At 49.0% G+C, this 17,652-nt stretch overlaps 2 protein-coding genes across 21 annotated transcripts in view; one reads left to right on the top strand and one right to left on the bottom strand.

The window, feature by feature from the left end:
- The window catches only part of EMX1 (empty spiracles homeobox 1), a 63,736-nt gene extending 56,818 nt beyond the window's left edge, over positions 1-6,918 (top strand). The window contains exon 3 of the mRNA XM_034953379.3: positions 3,086-6,918. Within this exon, the coding sequence (XP_034809270.1) occupies positions 3,086-3,115 (30 nt within the window). The 3' untranslated portion in view covers positions 3,116-6,918. The remainder of the gene's footprint in view (positions 1-3,085) is intronic.
- The window catches only part of SFXN5 (sideroflexin 5), a 130,125-nt gene that overhangs the window by 31,853 nt on the left and 80,620 nt on the right, over positions 1-17,652 (bottom strand). For 19 of the 20 annotated variants that reach the window (XR_010109256.1, XR_004669919.4, XR_010109254.1 and 16 more), the window contains one exon: positions 14,324-14,414. Coding sequence is in view for 16 of the 20 variants with exons in the window: in XM_003808191.5 (XP_003808239.1) it covers positions 14,324-14,414 (91 nt within the window). In the remaining 4 variants the exon portion in view is untranslated. The remainder of the gene's footprint in view (positions 1-14,323; positions 14,415-17,652) is intronic. The other variant, XM_024927699.3, reaches the window with a different exon arrangement.

Here is a 17,652-nt window from a genome sequence, read left to right as displayed (position 1 = left end):
GCCCTCTGATGACGCTGTCCACCATACCACCACCACCGCCACTCCCAGAAAGGCAAAGTTACAGGAATGTGGTCCAGGAGACGAGCATCCTGCTAAAGTCAGGAGCTACCAGCTCACTCTGGGGACTTGAGCCATTGCCACCCCAACCCCACCTTGGCTTCTCCGGGCATAAAAGGAGGGGCAGAATGTAGGGTCTCCATGGGATTTCTGGGTGCTGGCTGAGCTCACACAAAATGTCAGCCTCTGCACCTGTGCCCATGCCAAGTCAGGGGAAAGTGGGGACAGCTGAAATGTCTCCAGCCCCCATTTTGTGTGTGTATGCATAGGGGAGACAAACAGAAGAGAGAGTGTGGATCTGGAGGTGGTAGTGGACCAGCCCTGACTCACAGTGGCATCTCACTCTCTCCCTGTAATCTCCAAACATTAAACATGGGGCGAGCAGGACAGCTTTGGTTCAAACACAAAACCACTGAGATGAAAGATGAAGCATGAAAGGAAGTGAAAACCCAGCCTCCTTCCCCTCATCCAGCCCCTCCAGGACAATTCTGAAGCTGCCTGAATGGAAAAAAAACAGAGAAAACCCTAAAAGTCATCTCAGAATGATGGTACCTGCCCCCTCCCCAGGCTCCTCCCTTGAAACCGGCAATTCTTACAGCCTGCACAGATGGCACATGACCTGCAATCTCTTCTGTTGACTGTGTACATTGGTTGGCCTTTATTGAGCACCTGCCGTATGCAGAGGCTACCAGCCATCCATGCCCTTGGGCAGTGGGAATGCCAGCCTGTTACAGTGATTTCATTTCCATGAGCTCATCCCAAACTTTCAATTCTGCCATATCCTTTTCAAACTGTCCCTGATCCTTCCCATCCCACTCCTGGCAAGTCCGGCTCCTGTGACAGGGACACTGAGAGCCTAAGCAAATGATAGAGAGAGAGAGAGAGAAAAAAAAAAACAGAGACAGAGAGAACAAGAACATGCACAACCCTGGGGCACAGGTCTCCTCTCCAACACACCAGCAAGATCTATTATTGATGGTATCAGCAGGTTAATTAAGCAGCCTGTTAGTGATGATGTTAAGAAAGCTGGCACATTTTCAACTCAGATTGACACCATTCAAGACTCAGGCATAACTGATGTTTGAGCAGCAATGTGGGAGATGTCAAGGAATGAGAGAGAGAAAGAGAAGGAGAGAGAAAGACTTTGCTTCTTGATGATGGCAAGCTCAGTGTTAAGTCCTGAAGAGAATTTGCTCTTGCCTGCTGCAGATGTTCTCACATCCGACCCATTGCGATGCAAAATCATGCAGATTGTGAAAAGCTAATGAAGCACCCGGTGTAAAAGGGGCAGTGTGGGGAGGAAGAAAGAGCAGTAGACAGAAAGACAAATGTGCAAGAAAGTTCTCCAAAAGAAGATCATGGGGGAGCCTGCCCCCTGAACTAGGGCAGGAATAGACAAGCAGATCAATGCAGTACACTAGTCCTGCAACTCACCCATCTGTCAGGGAAATTAATTGGTAGTAAAGCAGTTCTATCAACTCACAGGGAAAGGACCATTTAAACACGGACATGCAGCAATGGGCTACTGATTTGGGGAAAATAAACTACCATAACTCCTCAATTCTACGATGCACCGTCCCATATTTTAATGTTTTAAAAATCATAATGTGCCTTACAATGAAAGTTGTCAGAGAAGGGAATCTTACCTGCTACTCAGCACAATTGCCTGTACATGTGTGAATGCAGCCATGTGTACAGGTATCCATTCATTCAAGTGTCACCTCAGCTGACCACAGCAATCCATACAGAATTTGAACTTAAACTTAGATTCCTAATTGTTGCCTAAAACATCTTTCTAAAACTTACACTATAATGGAGCACGGACATGAAAAGTTATTGTACATGCAGAAGATCGTCTGCCAGATACCAGGCAATGCAATTAAAGACAGTAGAAATTGCCAAACCATAGATAGCTACCCTAAAGAAATGCTTGCCCATATGCACAAAGAGACATTTACAAGGATGTTAATTATAGCACTGTTTGTAAGAGCAAATAATTAGAAACAACCTAAATGTCCACCATTAGGGAACTCACATGGGAAGATCTCCAAAACAAACTGTTATGTGAAAAAAGCTACTGAGTATGTACATGATGATTTACTGTATGTAAAACCCTGTAATTGGCATATGCACATATATGTGTGCATAAATCCACAGGTAATGTTTTGGAAGGTTCACAGCTCACAGAGTGGTCTCCTTGGGGAAAGGAATTCAATTTGAGAATTAGGGGTTGTTGAAAGACTTCCACTTTTTTACACCAGAATTTTCTATAATATTTAAATTTTTACAGTGAGAATATAATCATGTTTCATTTACCCAAAAAGTAAAAAAAAACTGCCAAACTTCTTGAAGAAGATCACACGCATTTTAAAGCCAGCAGGGATTGACGTAACCTAGTCATGGGTCCCACACTTAGGTACCTACAACATGTCGGCTTCCTAAAGAAGCTGATTAATTTCAGGAATATTTTTTTCTTCAAGTAAAGAACAAATATGAGACCTAAGTATAACCAAATCAGAAATGCAAACAAAAAATTCCCAATATTCTTTTATATGCTTTGAAATTATACCATTCATCTTAAACAGGCTAAAGGAGTGGAGATTAGAAGCAGGACTACAAAAAGCAGTGGTGGCCACGATGCTGTGTTTAACAACCAATGCCCAAAAAAGAACAAGAAAATGTGAAGGAGGCTTAGACTCCAACTCTGTGGTACTAAAGAAAGTGACTGGTATTGAATGTGTAAGTGAATACTTGCTTATTCCTTCCAATGGACACTAATTATAGTTCTCTTCTAAAAGGCTATTATGTTAATACCTCTTATAACTCAGGCATCTTAGAAACACAGCATTCAAGATCGATTTAGAAACCATACTATAAGAAATGGGGACCTGGAAAGTGATATTTATTACATATGATAAACAAAGGGCTACTAATCTTAAGTTATGGAGGGTCATGGTGACTGACTCCTAAGAGCTATTCTACCCCCGCCCGAGATTAATCCAAACTAATAGTAATAATCTTCCCACAGGCAGTGACTGGTCTAGGAAGAGGCATGTGACCCGATTCCAGACAACCAGGAATGTCTGCTGGGGACTTCTGGGGAAGGTCTCCTCCCATCTAAGAAGGGTTGAGAGGCCGGCAGAGCCTCTTGTCCTCTGGACACTGGGTCCAGACGTGATGCTTGGAGCTGCTGCCGCCATCTTCCACAAGCCTGAGATGAAGCCCACCGGGAGGCCAGCAGAGCAACACTGCGGGAAGCACCCTGGATGCCCCGCCTGAGACTCGCCCTTTGTAAAGTAATAGACTCCCTTATTATTTAAACCCTCAACAGTTTGTGTTGAGGGTTTCTGCTAATTTCAGCCAAAAAATCCATACGATGTATAAGAGCTTTAACAATTATTAAGAAAAAGATATGGTGATCAAAATCATAGAAAAACATATGAGTAGGCAATTCATAAACGGCTGAAAAACTAATAAACATGAACTCAATCTCACTAATAATCAGGGTTAGGTTTCTAGATCTGAGGAAAAAAAAATCTGCAGGAGTTCTTTATAGGTTTTGGAGGCTAAACCTCATTGGTTAAAGGGTTTACAAACAGCTATTCCCAGCCTGTGACTTGTTTTTCTCACAACATGGTGCCTTCTGTCATATAGTTTAATATATAGTCAGATAAAGAATCCTTCCTGGTATATACATTTTGTGTTGTTAAGAAACTCTAGGCGGGGTGTGGTGCCTCACTCCTGTAATCCCAGCACTTTGGGAGGCCGACGTGAGTGGATCACTTGAGGTCAGGAGTTTGAGATCAACCTGCCCAACATGGAGAAACCCCATCTCTACTAAAATACAAAAATTAGTCGGGCATGGTGGCACACGCCTGTAGTCCTAGCTACTCAGGAGGCTGAGGCAAGAGAATCACTTGAACCAGGAGGCGGAGACTGCAGTGAGCCAAGATTGCACCACTGCACTCCAGCCTGGGAAACAGAGACAGACTCTGCCTCAAAAAAAAAAAAAAAAGAAAGAAAGAAAGAATAAGAAAAAAAAAAAAAAGAAACTCTAACCCTACTCCAGTGTTCATCTATATTTTCTTCCAAAGGTTTTAATTTTTTACTTATCACATTTAGGCCTTCAATCTATCTTGAATTTTTTTTTTGTGGATGGTATGAAATAAGGATATCCTCTTGCTCTCTCTTCTGTTTGGAAACCCAAATGTCCAATAAAGTTAAGAAAAGGTTCCCAACTATACTGGGAATTGGAAAAATGCAAATTAAAATGAGAAATAAACCAGTTCAGATGAACGCATTTTTCTTTTTCTTTTTCTTTTTGAGATGGAGTCTCACTCTGACACCCAGGCTGGAGTGCAGTGGCACAATCTCGGCTCATTGCAACCTCTGCCTTCCGGGTTCAAGCGATTCTCCTGCCTCAGCCTCCCAAGTAGCTGCAATTACAGGCGCCCACCATCATGCCCAGCTGATTTTTGTATTTTTAGTAGAGATGGGTTTTCACCATGTTGGCTAAGCTGGTCTTGAACTCCTGACCTCAGGTGATCCACTCGCCTCAGCCTCTCAAAGTGCTGGGATTACAGGTGTGAGCCACCACGCCCGGCCCAGATGAACAAAAATTTTAAGAGATTGATAATATCAAATATTGAAGAGGATGTAGGGAAACAAAAATTCATACCCTGCAGGTTGGGTAAATGCCTGTATGCCCACCTGGCAATATTTAATAAAGCTAGAAACGTGTGTACCCTCTAATGTGTCCATTCCATGTCTGGGTACACATGCTAGCCTGGCGATTCCCAGCACAAGTGAAACCAAAGCTGAGGTAGGGCCCAGATCTGTTTTTTTTTAAATTCCCCAGGTGATTATAATACAGATGAAGGTTTGAAAACTTTTGCCCAGGAGAAACTCTTACTCATGTGCACATGAGCTGTTTAGAGCACAAGGTTGTTTAGAGCAGGACTGTATAATAATGAGACTGAAAACAACCTAAATGTCCCCAATTAATCACCTGTGGATAGCCACACAGTACGAATGCCTATGGCAGCTGAAATGAATGTATATGTATTAACATAAATAAATTTCAAAACCACAATGAAAGGCAAGTTTCAAAAGGATATGTACAGTATGGTACAGTTAATATAAATTTTGAAAAATTCATGAACAATACAATTGATGGCTTATGGTACATGCACATATGCTAAAATATAAAACCTAAATGGTAAGCATACACTAACTCCAGGTCGGTGCCTTCTGTGGGGAGAGAAAGAAACCAGAATCAAGAAGGCGGAGGGCTTTGAGTGTATCTAACGTTCTCTTTCTCTATTTCTTCAATTTTCTGTGTTAATAGAAAAATTTCATAATTAAAAAAACAGGCCGAGTGCAGTGGCTCATGCCTGTAATCCCAGCACTTTGAAAGGCCGAGGCAGGTGGATCACCTGAGGTCAGGAGTTCACGACCAGCCTGGTCAACATGGCGAAACCCTGTCTCTACTAAAAACACAAAAATTAGCCAGGCATGGTGGCATGCACCTGTAATCCCAGCTACTCGGGAGGCCAAGACAGAAGAATCGCTTGAACCCAGGAGGCGGAGGTTGCAGTGAGCCGAGATCATGCCACTGCACTCCAGCCTGGGTGACAGAGCAAGACTCCATCTATAAATAAATAAAGAAAGAAATCATTTAAAAATAGCCATGGAACAAACTACTGTGGCTATTAAGGAGAAGTTACAATTTTATGACTGCCATGGAAAGACATCTAAAATTGACTGTGAGGTTAAAAAGCAGTTTACAGAATAGTATATATATATCTATATATGAACCCATTTGTATTAAGTTACATTTATATAGACATATTTACACTACATATAGATATAATAGGCAGAGATTCATATACTTTTAGATGTTAACTTGAATTTGGAGGGATATATACTAAATGACTCTGGAGAGAGAAGTAGGATTGCTTATTCTATTATGTATTATCAGAAAGAAATAGAGCCATTTTCATTAAAACGAACAAACAAGCACTCTAGTAGCAAGCATGAGACTTCAGCTGCTATTCTGGCTCAAGACTGATGTTGGACTAAGTACTTCCATATTCCACTTCCTCTTCTGCAAGAAGTGGGAGGTAATGCTGGCCTCCCCTCCCCTCTTCTCTCTTCTCTCCTCCCTCCCTCTCTTCCTTCCTTCCACAGTTGTGGGCAACACAGTCAATGATTCAAATGGTGTAAAAGGGGAAATAATAAAAAGTAAGTCTCCTTCCCAACCCTAAACTTTACCCCCTCCCCAGAGGCAACCACTATAGCCAGGTTCTCATGTCCCTGCCCGGGAAGGTCTATGTATATACATGTAGGCATATTACTACCTTTACACACTCACACATACTCTCTCTCTCACACTCGAATCACAGCAGAATACAAACCCTCTGCCTTTAAGACAGTGATGATTATCAAATAAGGATGCATGCCCTCATATTTGCTTGATTTCACAAAAATCCCCATTATTCCACCTGAGAGGCAGTGCTAAGTAAGCAGCACAAATTTTCTCTTAAGTAGCTTGAGAATTTGGGGAGAGTTTCACAACCCATATTGAAGTGTCACCGACTCAGGATCGGAAATTTCTGGATTGAAAAATCAGCCTGTAAGTCTAGGTGTAGGCTGACTCGGAAGTTTGGAATCTCTTAATATGATTCCTGCTAACACATCCATCTTTTTAAAAAGCCCCTTTTTATCACAGCTGCCTCTTAGCTTGAGATTCTTCAATGGTTCCTCATCAACCAAAGATAAAGCTCAAACCCCAAGCTAACACTCATAGCGCCAACATGCCCTCCTCTGTTCCCCAGCAGGCCAGCCCAGCCCAGCCAGGCCCCCTGCCCCCTCCTGCATTCCCCTCCTGCATAGCCCCTCCCTCCCTCTGCATTACACCTCCCCACTTTCTCTGCCTCTGGGCTTCTCTACCTTCTGGATTTCAGGAATTATAAAACCCCAGAACTGGAAGGCCATTTACGCAACAAGCACTTATGGAGCACCTACGGTATGCCAGATCCTGAGCAAGCTGCTTGGAAACAGGTGCCTTGGTCGCGTGCGAGTGCCCCTCACAGCTTCTGGGGCCTGTCTACTAATCAGACATTTCCCTCAAATCCAGGAGTCAGGCAGCTCATTCCAATAACAGGCTCTCATTTTTTTCAGAAGATCCTGTCACTCTTGTGGCGTTACCACTTATCAGAGCTACTCTTGACGTGTACAGCCAGAATTAAACAGACTCCTTTGTTCTTGGTGTTCTATCTTTAGTAATGCAGCTGAAATCTGAGTGAGCATCATCAGAGGCACACACCACACCAGGGACCCATTCTGAGCACACGGCACATGAGACCCCCAGGTCTCTGTCTTGAGAACTTCAGCCAAGTCAGGTCTTGACACCCTCACACTTGTGCACCTACATTTTTTGAACAGCAAGGCTTACATCAAACCTTGTGAGATCTCATCGGCCCACCTCGATGGATCTTTTTAGATCCTGGTGCTCTTGCCCATGAATTCACAATCCCTGCCAGGTTGGTGTCCCTGTTTTTTGAATATGAGCCACAGGCCTCCTCCATCCAAGGCATCAAAATAACTGAAGGGAATGAAACTGAAGACAGAGCCCTGGGACACTAGACACTTTCCTCTGGCTGCCTTGGACCCACTGCCTGTGTCCTCTTGGGGCCTGACACACAGCAGGGGCCCATGCCAGTTCTGAGGCTGCCACCAATTCTGGCACCCAGCCCAGCCCAACCTTCCATGGCTCCTCAAAATCCACAGCACCACGCCCACATATTCCTTTGATAACATGATCTAATTATCCCGGCCCTTTTCTCAACAAACACCATTTCCGTACATAATTCAGTTCATATTAGATTCCTAAAATCGTAGAGGTGATGGAAGGTGATTTAGAGAGATTATCGAATGGGTTTCATCCTCTATAAAACTTTATTGCCCTTATCACTGGAACTTTGTGTGTGTATGTGTGTGTGTGTGTGCATGCCATTTTGAACATCTAACCACCTCTTACCCCCAAAGAACAAGTTCCCTGATGGCAGGAATGTGCCACCCCTGATTGGGGCAGGAGGAACAGAGTGGAGCTGGAAGAGGATCAACATTTAGTAGGTGCTCATGCTATGCTGGGAAATTGACATGTTCAATCCCCATGAAAACTTTGCTTAGAGATACTAGTATCCATTTTATAGATGGGGCCATAATGGCCTGGAAGGGTTGGATAATGTGCCCAGGATGATCTGGAAAGGGGTGGGCCCATTGGTCATCCACCCTAGGCCTGCTGACTAAGAGTGGACCACAGTGATGGTAAAAATGTAAACAAGAAAACAGAGCACTCCAAAACAACTTTAAAAAGTGGAAAAGGTCCAGAATAAATGTCCAGGTAGCTACAGAATCTGGCCACCACTGTCATCAGGGTGAGGTTCTGCCACGAGTGACTCATCTCAAACCTTTTGTGCCAAAGCACTCATTTGATCATTGAATAAACCCACATTGAGCACTGACTGTGTGCCAGGCACCGAGGGGGCTGAGTGTGGTTGTAGATGAGATCCAGTCCCTGCCTTGGGGCACTCAATGTCTAATGGGGGAGGCAGGCTTGGAAACAACACGGGCAGTCCCCAGATAGACATCGGCACACACAGGTAGCTGCCATCTAACCCTGGCTGGGACTCCCAGTGAGGGCTTCCAAGAGGAGATGGTGTTTAAGCCGAGTCACAAAGGCCTGGTAGTCGAGGGAGGGCAGAGGGTGCTTGAGGTAGTGGGAAGAGCAGGTATCCAGACATCAGGGCCACATGCAAAGGCCTGGGGCCCGGCAAGAGGGAGGAGAGGAGGACGGCAGCATTCTCCAGGGCTGCAGTGGGGCACAGGAGAGGCAAGAGCAGGGCAGGTCAAAGAAGGGACTCATGGCATCCAGAGGTGCCTGAAGGGCATGGATGCCACGTGAAGCACCACTGACCTTGATGGATGGACCTTGATGTCACAGGGCCCAGGACAAGCTGCCACAGGTGCACACTGCTGCCTCCTGCTCACAGGGGATGAGGCCTGGGGAGCTGTGCTCTGACCTGGGGGTAGGCCCTCCAGACTTGGGCAGCACTGCCATGGCCACTCCTAGACGGAGGAAGCAGGGTGGACTGAGCACAAAGGGGGAGCAGTGGAGCCAAGAGGGGTTCAATGACATGAAGACCCATGTGGCCTTGGGGAGAAGGGGGCATGGACGTCAGGGAACAGGTTTGCCACACCTGTGAATGAACAGAAGACCTTCTCCCAAACAGTGCCAGGACACCCTGGGCAACGGACTCATTGGTTAACACCGAGATCTTTTCATGGCAATAAAATAAATCCTGACATTTAACATAGGAGACTGCTGGGGACGGCACAGGAAGAAGTCATTTCTCAGCAAGGAGCTGCTGAGGCTGGCATTTCCGGTGCCTGCAGGAAGCTTGTTCTCCTTGGAAGGGGCAGCTGGCTGATGCCAAAGCTCAGGCCTCCCTCATGAGGAGCTCAGGGCCTAGCTGGGGGTCTTGATGAGCACATGACACTCACTGCCTGTTCCCTGCTCTGAGTGGATGCAGCCAGGCAGCCTGGGGTGACCTTCAGGGCTTCCTGCCCTCCCCATGCACACACCTACCCAGAGTCCAGAGGGCCAGCTTTATAGATGTGCTTGCTGAGACAACACCTCTGTCTCCACCTCCCTAAGGCCCCTGCCTCACCCATTGCTGTCAACGAGATGTCTATTCCCCTGGCCACTGCCGCCTCTGGGACCCAGGACTTGGCCCTCCTTCCTGCTGGTAACTGCTCCTGGTATCCCTCCTCCAAGGCCCCTTGAGAAGCCTGTGGGGCCGGCAACCCCTGGAACAGACTCTGCTCACAGAGACTGGTGGCTAGACCTGGGGGTGTGTATTTTTCCAATGCCTCCTCTACTGACCTTTAATTACACTGTTTGCCCAGCTTCCCAAACCATTAACTTCACCTCGCAGCAACCATACGTCAATTAACGGAGGGCCCGCTCCGAGCTTGAGCTCCTGAACACAATTAGGCGTGACAGTCCACAAATAAGAAAGAACTGGAGAATTAATTAAGGTCTAAGCAAATTAATTACCAGTCCCCAATCGATTCCGATGCCAGCACACATGCTCCTGGGCTCACTGTCTTTCCTAACATCTCCATGTATAAATAGAAACTGAGATCTCCCACACGATTGCTGTTCTAGACCAGGGACACAGCATGGCCCTGAAACCACCTCTCTCCAAGGGGAGAGAAATGGCTGCAGTGAGCATCCCAGGGCTTCCCACATACTCAGCACATGTGCCTGCACATGCATCAGTCACGTGACACAGGCGTGTGCACACACACACTCTGAAAAACTAGGGGGGAACTTGGAGGCAGAACAGGGAGGACACCGCGTAGCCTTGGCTGCCTCCAGGCCACACTGCTCAGTTTCTCAGCTATAGGGGTGAGGGGTTATCTCACAGGGCTTGAAATAGCCCTGGGCTGGGCCTGGGAGGCCTGGGCTCTGGCCAGCTCAGTATCACTTTTAGCAAGTCTGACTTTGTTCATTCTTCTGTAAGAGGGTGACGGCCTGCTCTGCCTTCGGACCCTCCCAGCACAGAATGAGGAGAACCGAGGGAGGAGAGAGGCTTGCTAGGGAATATGAGGGGAGCCGTGCAAGCCCCCAGGAGCTCTGCAAACCTCAAGGAGGCCTGCAGTCACAGAGGTCCTGGTGGGAAGGGGCTGAAGGAGGGTCTCGTCAGAGGTCTCGTTTCCATATGAGGAGACAGCGGGTAGAATGGGGTGGGAATGGTGGAGTTTGGTGTGGGGTCCAGGTGCGTGTGTCTCAGGCCACTCTTAGGCAGCGTGTAGCCCACCTCCCAGGCTTCAGGCTGGGGCCTGCAGAGGAGCTGGCAGAGCCTTGGGAAGAAGAAACTGACTCTTGGGGCTTCCTCGTTCCCCAGAGCTTGAGTTCCCAACCTGCTCAGAAGTGTGAGAGCCTGGATGCGGCCTCTGACCACAGAGCACAAGCCTCTTCAGGACCCCCATCACCCTGAAGACCCCCTTCCACTCCACTCACATCCCAACAACAGAGCTTAAATATGATCACTGCCACTTTCCCCAACCTCCTTCCCATGTGAAGTCACTGCTCAGTGAGTCCTGTCTCTGCAAGCAGCCTAAAGGGACAGGGGACCCTCCACAAGGTCAAGCACAGCCTGAGCCAGCTTCTTGGTCACCTTTAACGGTGGCCCAGCCAGGTCTGGCCTAGCCTACCTCGGAGATCTGCAGTGAACCCCGGGCAGGACCTAGGCCCTGCCAGCACCTGGTGCAGCTTAGGGATACTCTGGCCAGGGGTACCTGGGGATAAGGTGAAGAGAGGCCAAGTACAGGGACTGGACGGTGGCCTGAGAGGACCAGGGGGCTTTTGAGTCCCTGGTGGGAAAGGGCCATACCTAATCATCTCAAAACTGTGTCAGCATGGACTAGGGCAGTCCGCAAGTGTCCACTTGCAGATAAGAGCGATGGACATAGGGACTAGAGAGATGGAAGCCTGTGGGGGAGGGGGGGGAGACTGGGGCTGGGGCAGAAGGCAGGCAGGTACCCAGCCAGGACTCAGCAGCCAGGCCAGAGGAAGAAGCCACAAAGGGCCTGCCTCTCCCTGGATCCCGGCAAGCAAGGACTGTCAGGGCTTAAACCACATTATGCAACCCGTGAGGGATGTTCAGGATCTCAAGACAACAGTGGCTGCACCTGTGTGAGCGGCTGAAGCCTCATTCCCAAAAAGAAGAGGGGAGGGGAATTACACTGGAGTCTGAAGAGGGGCAGGTCAGAAAGTCTCAGACCCAAAGCAGGGACTCTCCTCCTGAAAGACTCCCAGAGAGGTTAAGACCACCTCAAGGTGACACAGCAAGATGGCCAGTAGGGCTGGAATGGGCCCCCGGCAAAGTTCTTATCTAAAGCTTGGCTAAGGACAGATTACATCTTGGCTGAATCCCAGATCCAGCCCAGTGCAGCAGAGCGCTGCCCCTTCTCAGGCTGCATCTGACCCTGCAGCTGAATGGCCGGGAACACCAGTTGGGCAGCCGTGTTTGCTTTATTAGGCCCCTTAACGAAGTCAGATCTAAAGGGTTATTCCATTAATGGCCCACGACAGAAATAGCTGAAAGTTCATTAAAAGTGTGGAGTTGCTATAGCAATTATCTGGGCTGGCTGAGGCTGAGCCAGGTGGCTGGTTCTCGGAATTCATTAGTCTCTGGGTCATCCAGAGGTGGGGCTGCCCAGCAATGACCTCTCACCCTCTCACAGGGCTTTGCAGGTGCTTCAAAGCACCCTCCTCTCAGTGGAAACTGGTTTGTGGCCTCACTTGCTCCTCCCAGAGCTCTGGGCTGTAGGAAGGTGGGTACTGGTACCCGCCTTTTACAGATGGAGAAGCAGGGCCCTGGAGATGACGATCAGGGTCAGGACCATGAGCCTGGGTCTGACTCCAGCTCTTCAGATGGTGCCTTGGTACCACAGAGGTCACGAGTCCTCATGCCCTGTGCTGGCCTGTCCCCATTGTTGTCCTTTGGCACAGATGGGGAGCTCTGCTGTTATGGTTCAAGGACTGGTTTATCCTTCTCTTTTGACAGCTATGCACTGCCTTACACTGCTCTCAATACTGTTTATTTCTTTTTAGTTTTAAAAACTCCTTCCACTATTTTGCCCTTCTCCCCAAACAAGGTGTAGGCTTCTTAAGGGCCAAGCAGAGTTTTGTGGCATCTCCAGGGCCCCAGCCTGGGGCATCTATGGTGAGCTCATAGACTCCAAGTTCAGCAAAGACGCAGCTGAAATCCCCTCCACATATACCTGTGCGCCCACAATCACCTGCGTAGAGCCAAGGCCTCTGAAACCTAGAGGCTCACAATACCCAAAGGCTTGAAACCTAGACTAGCAGAAGCTTCCAGGCTTCTTTTGTACCACGAACCACTCTGGTAGTCTAGTGAGGCCTATGGACCCCTCTCAGAATAATGTTTCTAAATGCATAAAACAAAACACATAGGATCACAAAGGGATCATCCTGAAATTACCAAAATATTGTGATATAGTAATAGATGTTTTTTGGGTTTTGTTTTGTTTTGTTTTGTTTTGTTTTTGAGATGGAGTCTCACTCTGTCACCAGGCTGGAGTGCGTGATCTTGGCTCACTGCAACCTCCAACTCCCTGGTTCAAGCCATTCTCCTGCCTCGGCCTGAGTAGCTGGGATTACAGGCATGCACCACCACACCCAGCTAATTTTTCTATGTTTAGTAGAGATGGGGTTTCACCATGTTGGCAAGGATGGTCTTGATCTCCTGACCTCATGATCCGCCTACCTCGGCCTCCCAAAGTGCTGGGATTACAGGCATGAGCTACCACACCCAGCCTAGATGTGCTTTTTAACTAATGAATTAAAAACAAGATCTATCAGTTGATGTATTAAATATGAATTAGTGACCGGGCATGGTGGCTCACGTCTGTAATCCCAGCACTTTGGGAGGGTGAGGCAGGTGGATCATGAGGTTAGGAGTTCGAGACCAGCCTGGCCAACATGGTGAAACCCCATCTCTACTAAAAATGCAAAATTAGATGGGCATGGTGGCGCATGCCTGTAATCCCAGCTACTTGGGAGCCTGAGGCAGGAGAATTGCTTGAAGCTGGGAGGTGGAGGTTGCAGTGAGCCGAGATTGCACCACCATACTCCATCCTGAGTGACAACAGTGAAACTCTGACTCAAAAAAAAAACAAAGAAAAAGAAAAAAGAAAGAAAATATGAATTAGTGTTGAGCATAAATAATATTTTAAGACCTCTGTAACAACTGTAATGTGCCATGAAAACATCTGTGATTTCTACTGGTGACAAAGTCACAGGTCCTGCTTCTGACTGTGGTTTGCTGCCTGCATTCGTAATGGAAGGAAATGTTAAAATGCAGTTAGAGGTTAATGTAAATCTTTTCCCTGACCAAGCTCACAGGATCCGCTGCATTCTGTCTACTGACCCCTTGGGGGTCTGGGACTGCAGCCTAAGAACCCCTATGCTGAAAGCAGAATCTCAGCACAGAGCTGGTCAGTGGGACCCCATGGTCTTGTCTTTTAGCTAAACATATTGCACCAATTCTCCCAGCTGGGTGCCCCCTGGGCATCAGGAGAGGTGTGGAAGGGTCATCTGTCTCCCTGGGAGCCCAGTGGTCCCCCACACCCACCCACAGCACACATCTATGTGGTGTGCAGGTCTTACCTACAGCAGGGAACGGCACAAACCTCTGGATGAGAAGGCGGGTGGCTGGGGTGAACTTGTTGGCTTTCTGAACCAGGACATTAAGGCCCACCTTTGAAAGAAAAAAATAAAAACACAGAAAAAGTACATGATGCTGCAGTGGCTTGTGGGAGGAGGGGGCAGAACTGGAGGAACACCAGAGAGTGGGGGATGTCATCTTTCCCCACAACTGCACCTCACACCCCTAATCCTCAGCGTCACCTGAGGTTGCAGAGCTCCAGCGTCGCTGCTTAAAGTACCACTGCCCAGTCATCCCAGGTAACTGGCCCATGAGAAAGAGGGAGAGAGGTAAAGCATCAGAGACATACACACACACACACACACACACACACACACACACACATTTACACACTCATACACACTGCAGAGGAGAAAAGGGATAGGATGCTGTGGCAGTTGCTGGTAGAAGAATACATACTCCATGAATAAATGAAGTGTAGGAAGGCCTCATTCCCACCCCAGCCCTAAGAACCATCTTTCTGAAACCCCATGGTACACGCAGGTGTGGGCCCAGCCAGACCATAAGGGCTCAGGACAGGGAGACCCCCACACCTGCCCACAGGCTGCAGGACTAAGCAGCATAGCTCAGGGCAGGATGGAGGGTGAGGCGGATGTCCTGGACTCACTGTCATCGCCTTCATACCTGTCACCTGGCCCAGGATGCCAGGCACCCCACCCCAGCCCCTGCCTGGGGTCTTCGTCACTCCAGTCCATCTCCTAGGCTCTTTCATCTTTCGAGAGCACAGGCTTTCTCATGTGTGCCACACCAGCTCCTCTCTATGACCAACCTGTCTGAGAAAGTGTCATCTCCTTCCCACAGCAGCCTTGGCCTCCATAACCTCACTTCCCCTCTCCCCCAAAAACCCAAGTTCAATCCCGAGAGTCCAGTTTGCTGCCCATCAGATCCTCCGTGAGCCTTCCAGCCATGGGGCCTTTGCAGTGCTGGTCCCTGTGCCTGGGATGCCTCCCTCCTCTGCTCAGTTCACACCTGTTCTTTCAGGCCCACCCATGAGTTCCACCTCCAGTGTCACTTACTAGCAATGGGACCTTAGGCAGGTAAGTCATTTCATCTTTCTCTGTCTCAGTTTACCTATCTGTAAAAAGGGATAGTAATACCTACAACATCCTAGGGCTGGTATAAGAATGTATGTAAGTGGTGGGTGTGAGCTTGGCATATAAGAGACCTCAATAAATGAAGCTATATAATCATGATGTCACGGGACAGGATGGGGTGACTGCACCTTTTTCATCTTTGTATGTCCACCACTTAGGGCTACACTCACTGGCACATAGTACACGCTCAATAAACTGGTGACTGAGGAATAAATGCAGGAACCAACAAACATATGACGGCATGGAAAAGGCAAAGGCTGGGAGTGGGGCTTTGCGGAGGAGAGAAAGATGGGGTTGGGCTAGGCAGAGGAAAAGGACTTTCTGGTGGAGAAATGCATACAAGTTCAGGCCTGGAGAGAGAAAAGACAAGATGCATGAAACCAGAAAAGGAGCTGGGTTGCAGAGGCCTCTGCTTCCCCAGACAGAGGCCAAAGCCAGCCCCTGTGCTGTCTTTTCTGGGAAGCGTGGGAGGAGCCGTGGCAGGACTCCTGGCCTGACGGGCCGGGGCAGCCTGCTCTGAGGTCTGGCACGCCTGGCGGCTCAGCAGCCCACCCTGTGCCCTCAGGCCTGGCTCTGGCCTTAATGTTGTGGGTGGTTGGGGAGGACGCAGAGCCTTGGGAAGGCCTCCAGGGCTGCCAGGCACCTGCCGCTGTTGGGGCAGGGTGCAGCAAGGCAGAAACAGCCCAGCCCAGGCTGCGACTGTGAGACCCAGGAAGACAAGGAAGTGCTGGTCCGCCAGCCCCGGGGCAGCGCAGCATTCCGTGGAGCCAGAGTGCTTCCTGGCATGCCCACCCTGGGCTCTCGGGAACACAGCCTCCATCTTAAGTCTCAGGCTGATCCTCAGAGTCCAATCCTTGTCCTCCCAGCTCGCTCGAGGGAAGGCTGGGAGGCAGCCAGGGGCATCACGGCGTGGACACACTTCAGTGGTACAGTGGGCAGGGCTGGGGAGCTGCCGGCTCATACTGGGCCCTGCTGCCCCCGCCACATGAATAGAATTCATCAAGTCCAGGAGCGAGTGACTCAGAAATGGCCTCCCTCACCCCCAAAAAAGTGCATTGAGAAAAAGCGTGGGAGGAAGCTGGAGGACACGCAGACGGGCAGTAGCGATGAAGAGGAGGGGGGCTCAGGAGAACTCAGTGAGCACCTCCTACGTGAGGCCACTCAGCACATATTCACATGAAATATCTTAATGAGATCCCCAAAACAAGGCTTTTAGATAGACCATGTTGGCCCTTTTTACAGATAGAGACAGGTCCAGAGAGGTTAAACAATTTTGCTCAAGGATAGACATCTATTATGAGGCAAGTAAAGCTAGCATTTGAACGCAGGCCCTGCTAATTCCAAAGCCTTGCTCCTAACCAGGGTGCTATGACTTTCCCATTGTCTTCCACCTGAGGGAGGGATGCTTTAATATCTCCACGCCTTTGAACGGCACATCTGCATAGCAAGCACCTCCCTGACAATGGCCACCTTGGGGCTGGGGTCCTAATGAGTGGAAAACAGAAGGCAGCTCCTGCAGGGAAGATAGGGCCCTTGAACCGTCCCTGCCCCCAGCAGCCAGAAGTCAGAAGATCTGGGTTCAAAATCCTGCTTGACAATTTAAGAAGATATAGGAAGTGCTGGAAGAGGCAGGGAACAGGAGCCATTCAAGGAAGTGAGCAGAGAGGCTGGGACCCTTCCCCATGACAGCCTCTTGGGGGTAGGCAGGGCTGGAGAGCAGCGGGAGGGAAAGGAGGAAAGGTGACCATCACATTTCCCTCCCCCTCTCCGAAGCCTCCCCCTCCCTGGTCGGCCATTCTTCCCACTGGCTAGGCCTGGCACAGCCCAGAGTGCAGGGAGGAAGAACGAAGAGAGAAAACAGTGTCCTCGTCCCAGGTTTCTTCTGGCCTCTCCTTCCCTGAAAGTCACCAGGGTCTCCCAGCATGGATGGGGTGACATATAGTGCGGCACACGTTTCTGAGAGCATGGCCAACGTGCCTGCGCCCAAGAAAGGGGCTGGGGACCAGCAAAGTAGGGAGGAGACCTGGGCATGTGTGTAGCTGTGAGCTCATGAGGAGTCAGTGAGGTCACAGTGCCCACTTGCCAGTGATGGGCCCAGTGGCAGGGAGGGCGTGGACACGGAAAAGGCAAATGGCCACTTACCCTCACCCCTTCCCAGGCCCCAGCCCAGGTCTTAC

Source organism: Pan paniscus, chromosome 12 (assembly GCF_029289425.2).
Source record: "Pan paniscus chromosome 12, NHGRI_mPanPan1-v2.0_pri, whole genome shotgun sequence".
Taxonomy (NCBI): domain Eukaryota; kingdom Metazoa; phylum Chordata; class Mammalia; order Primates; family Hominidae; genus Pan; species Pan paniscus.
The sequence above is the reverse complement of the archived record's forward strand: the minus strand, read 5'-3'. Positions and strand labels throughout refer to the sequence as shown.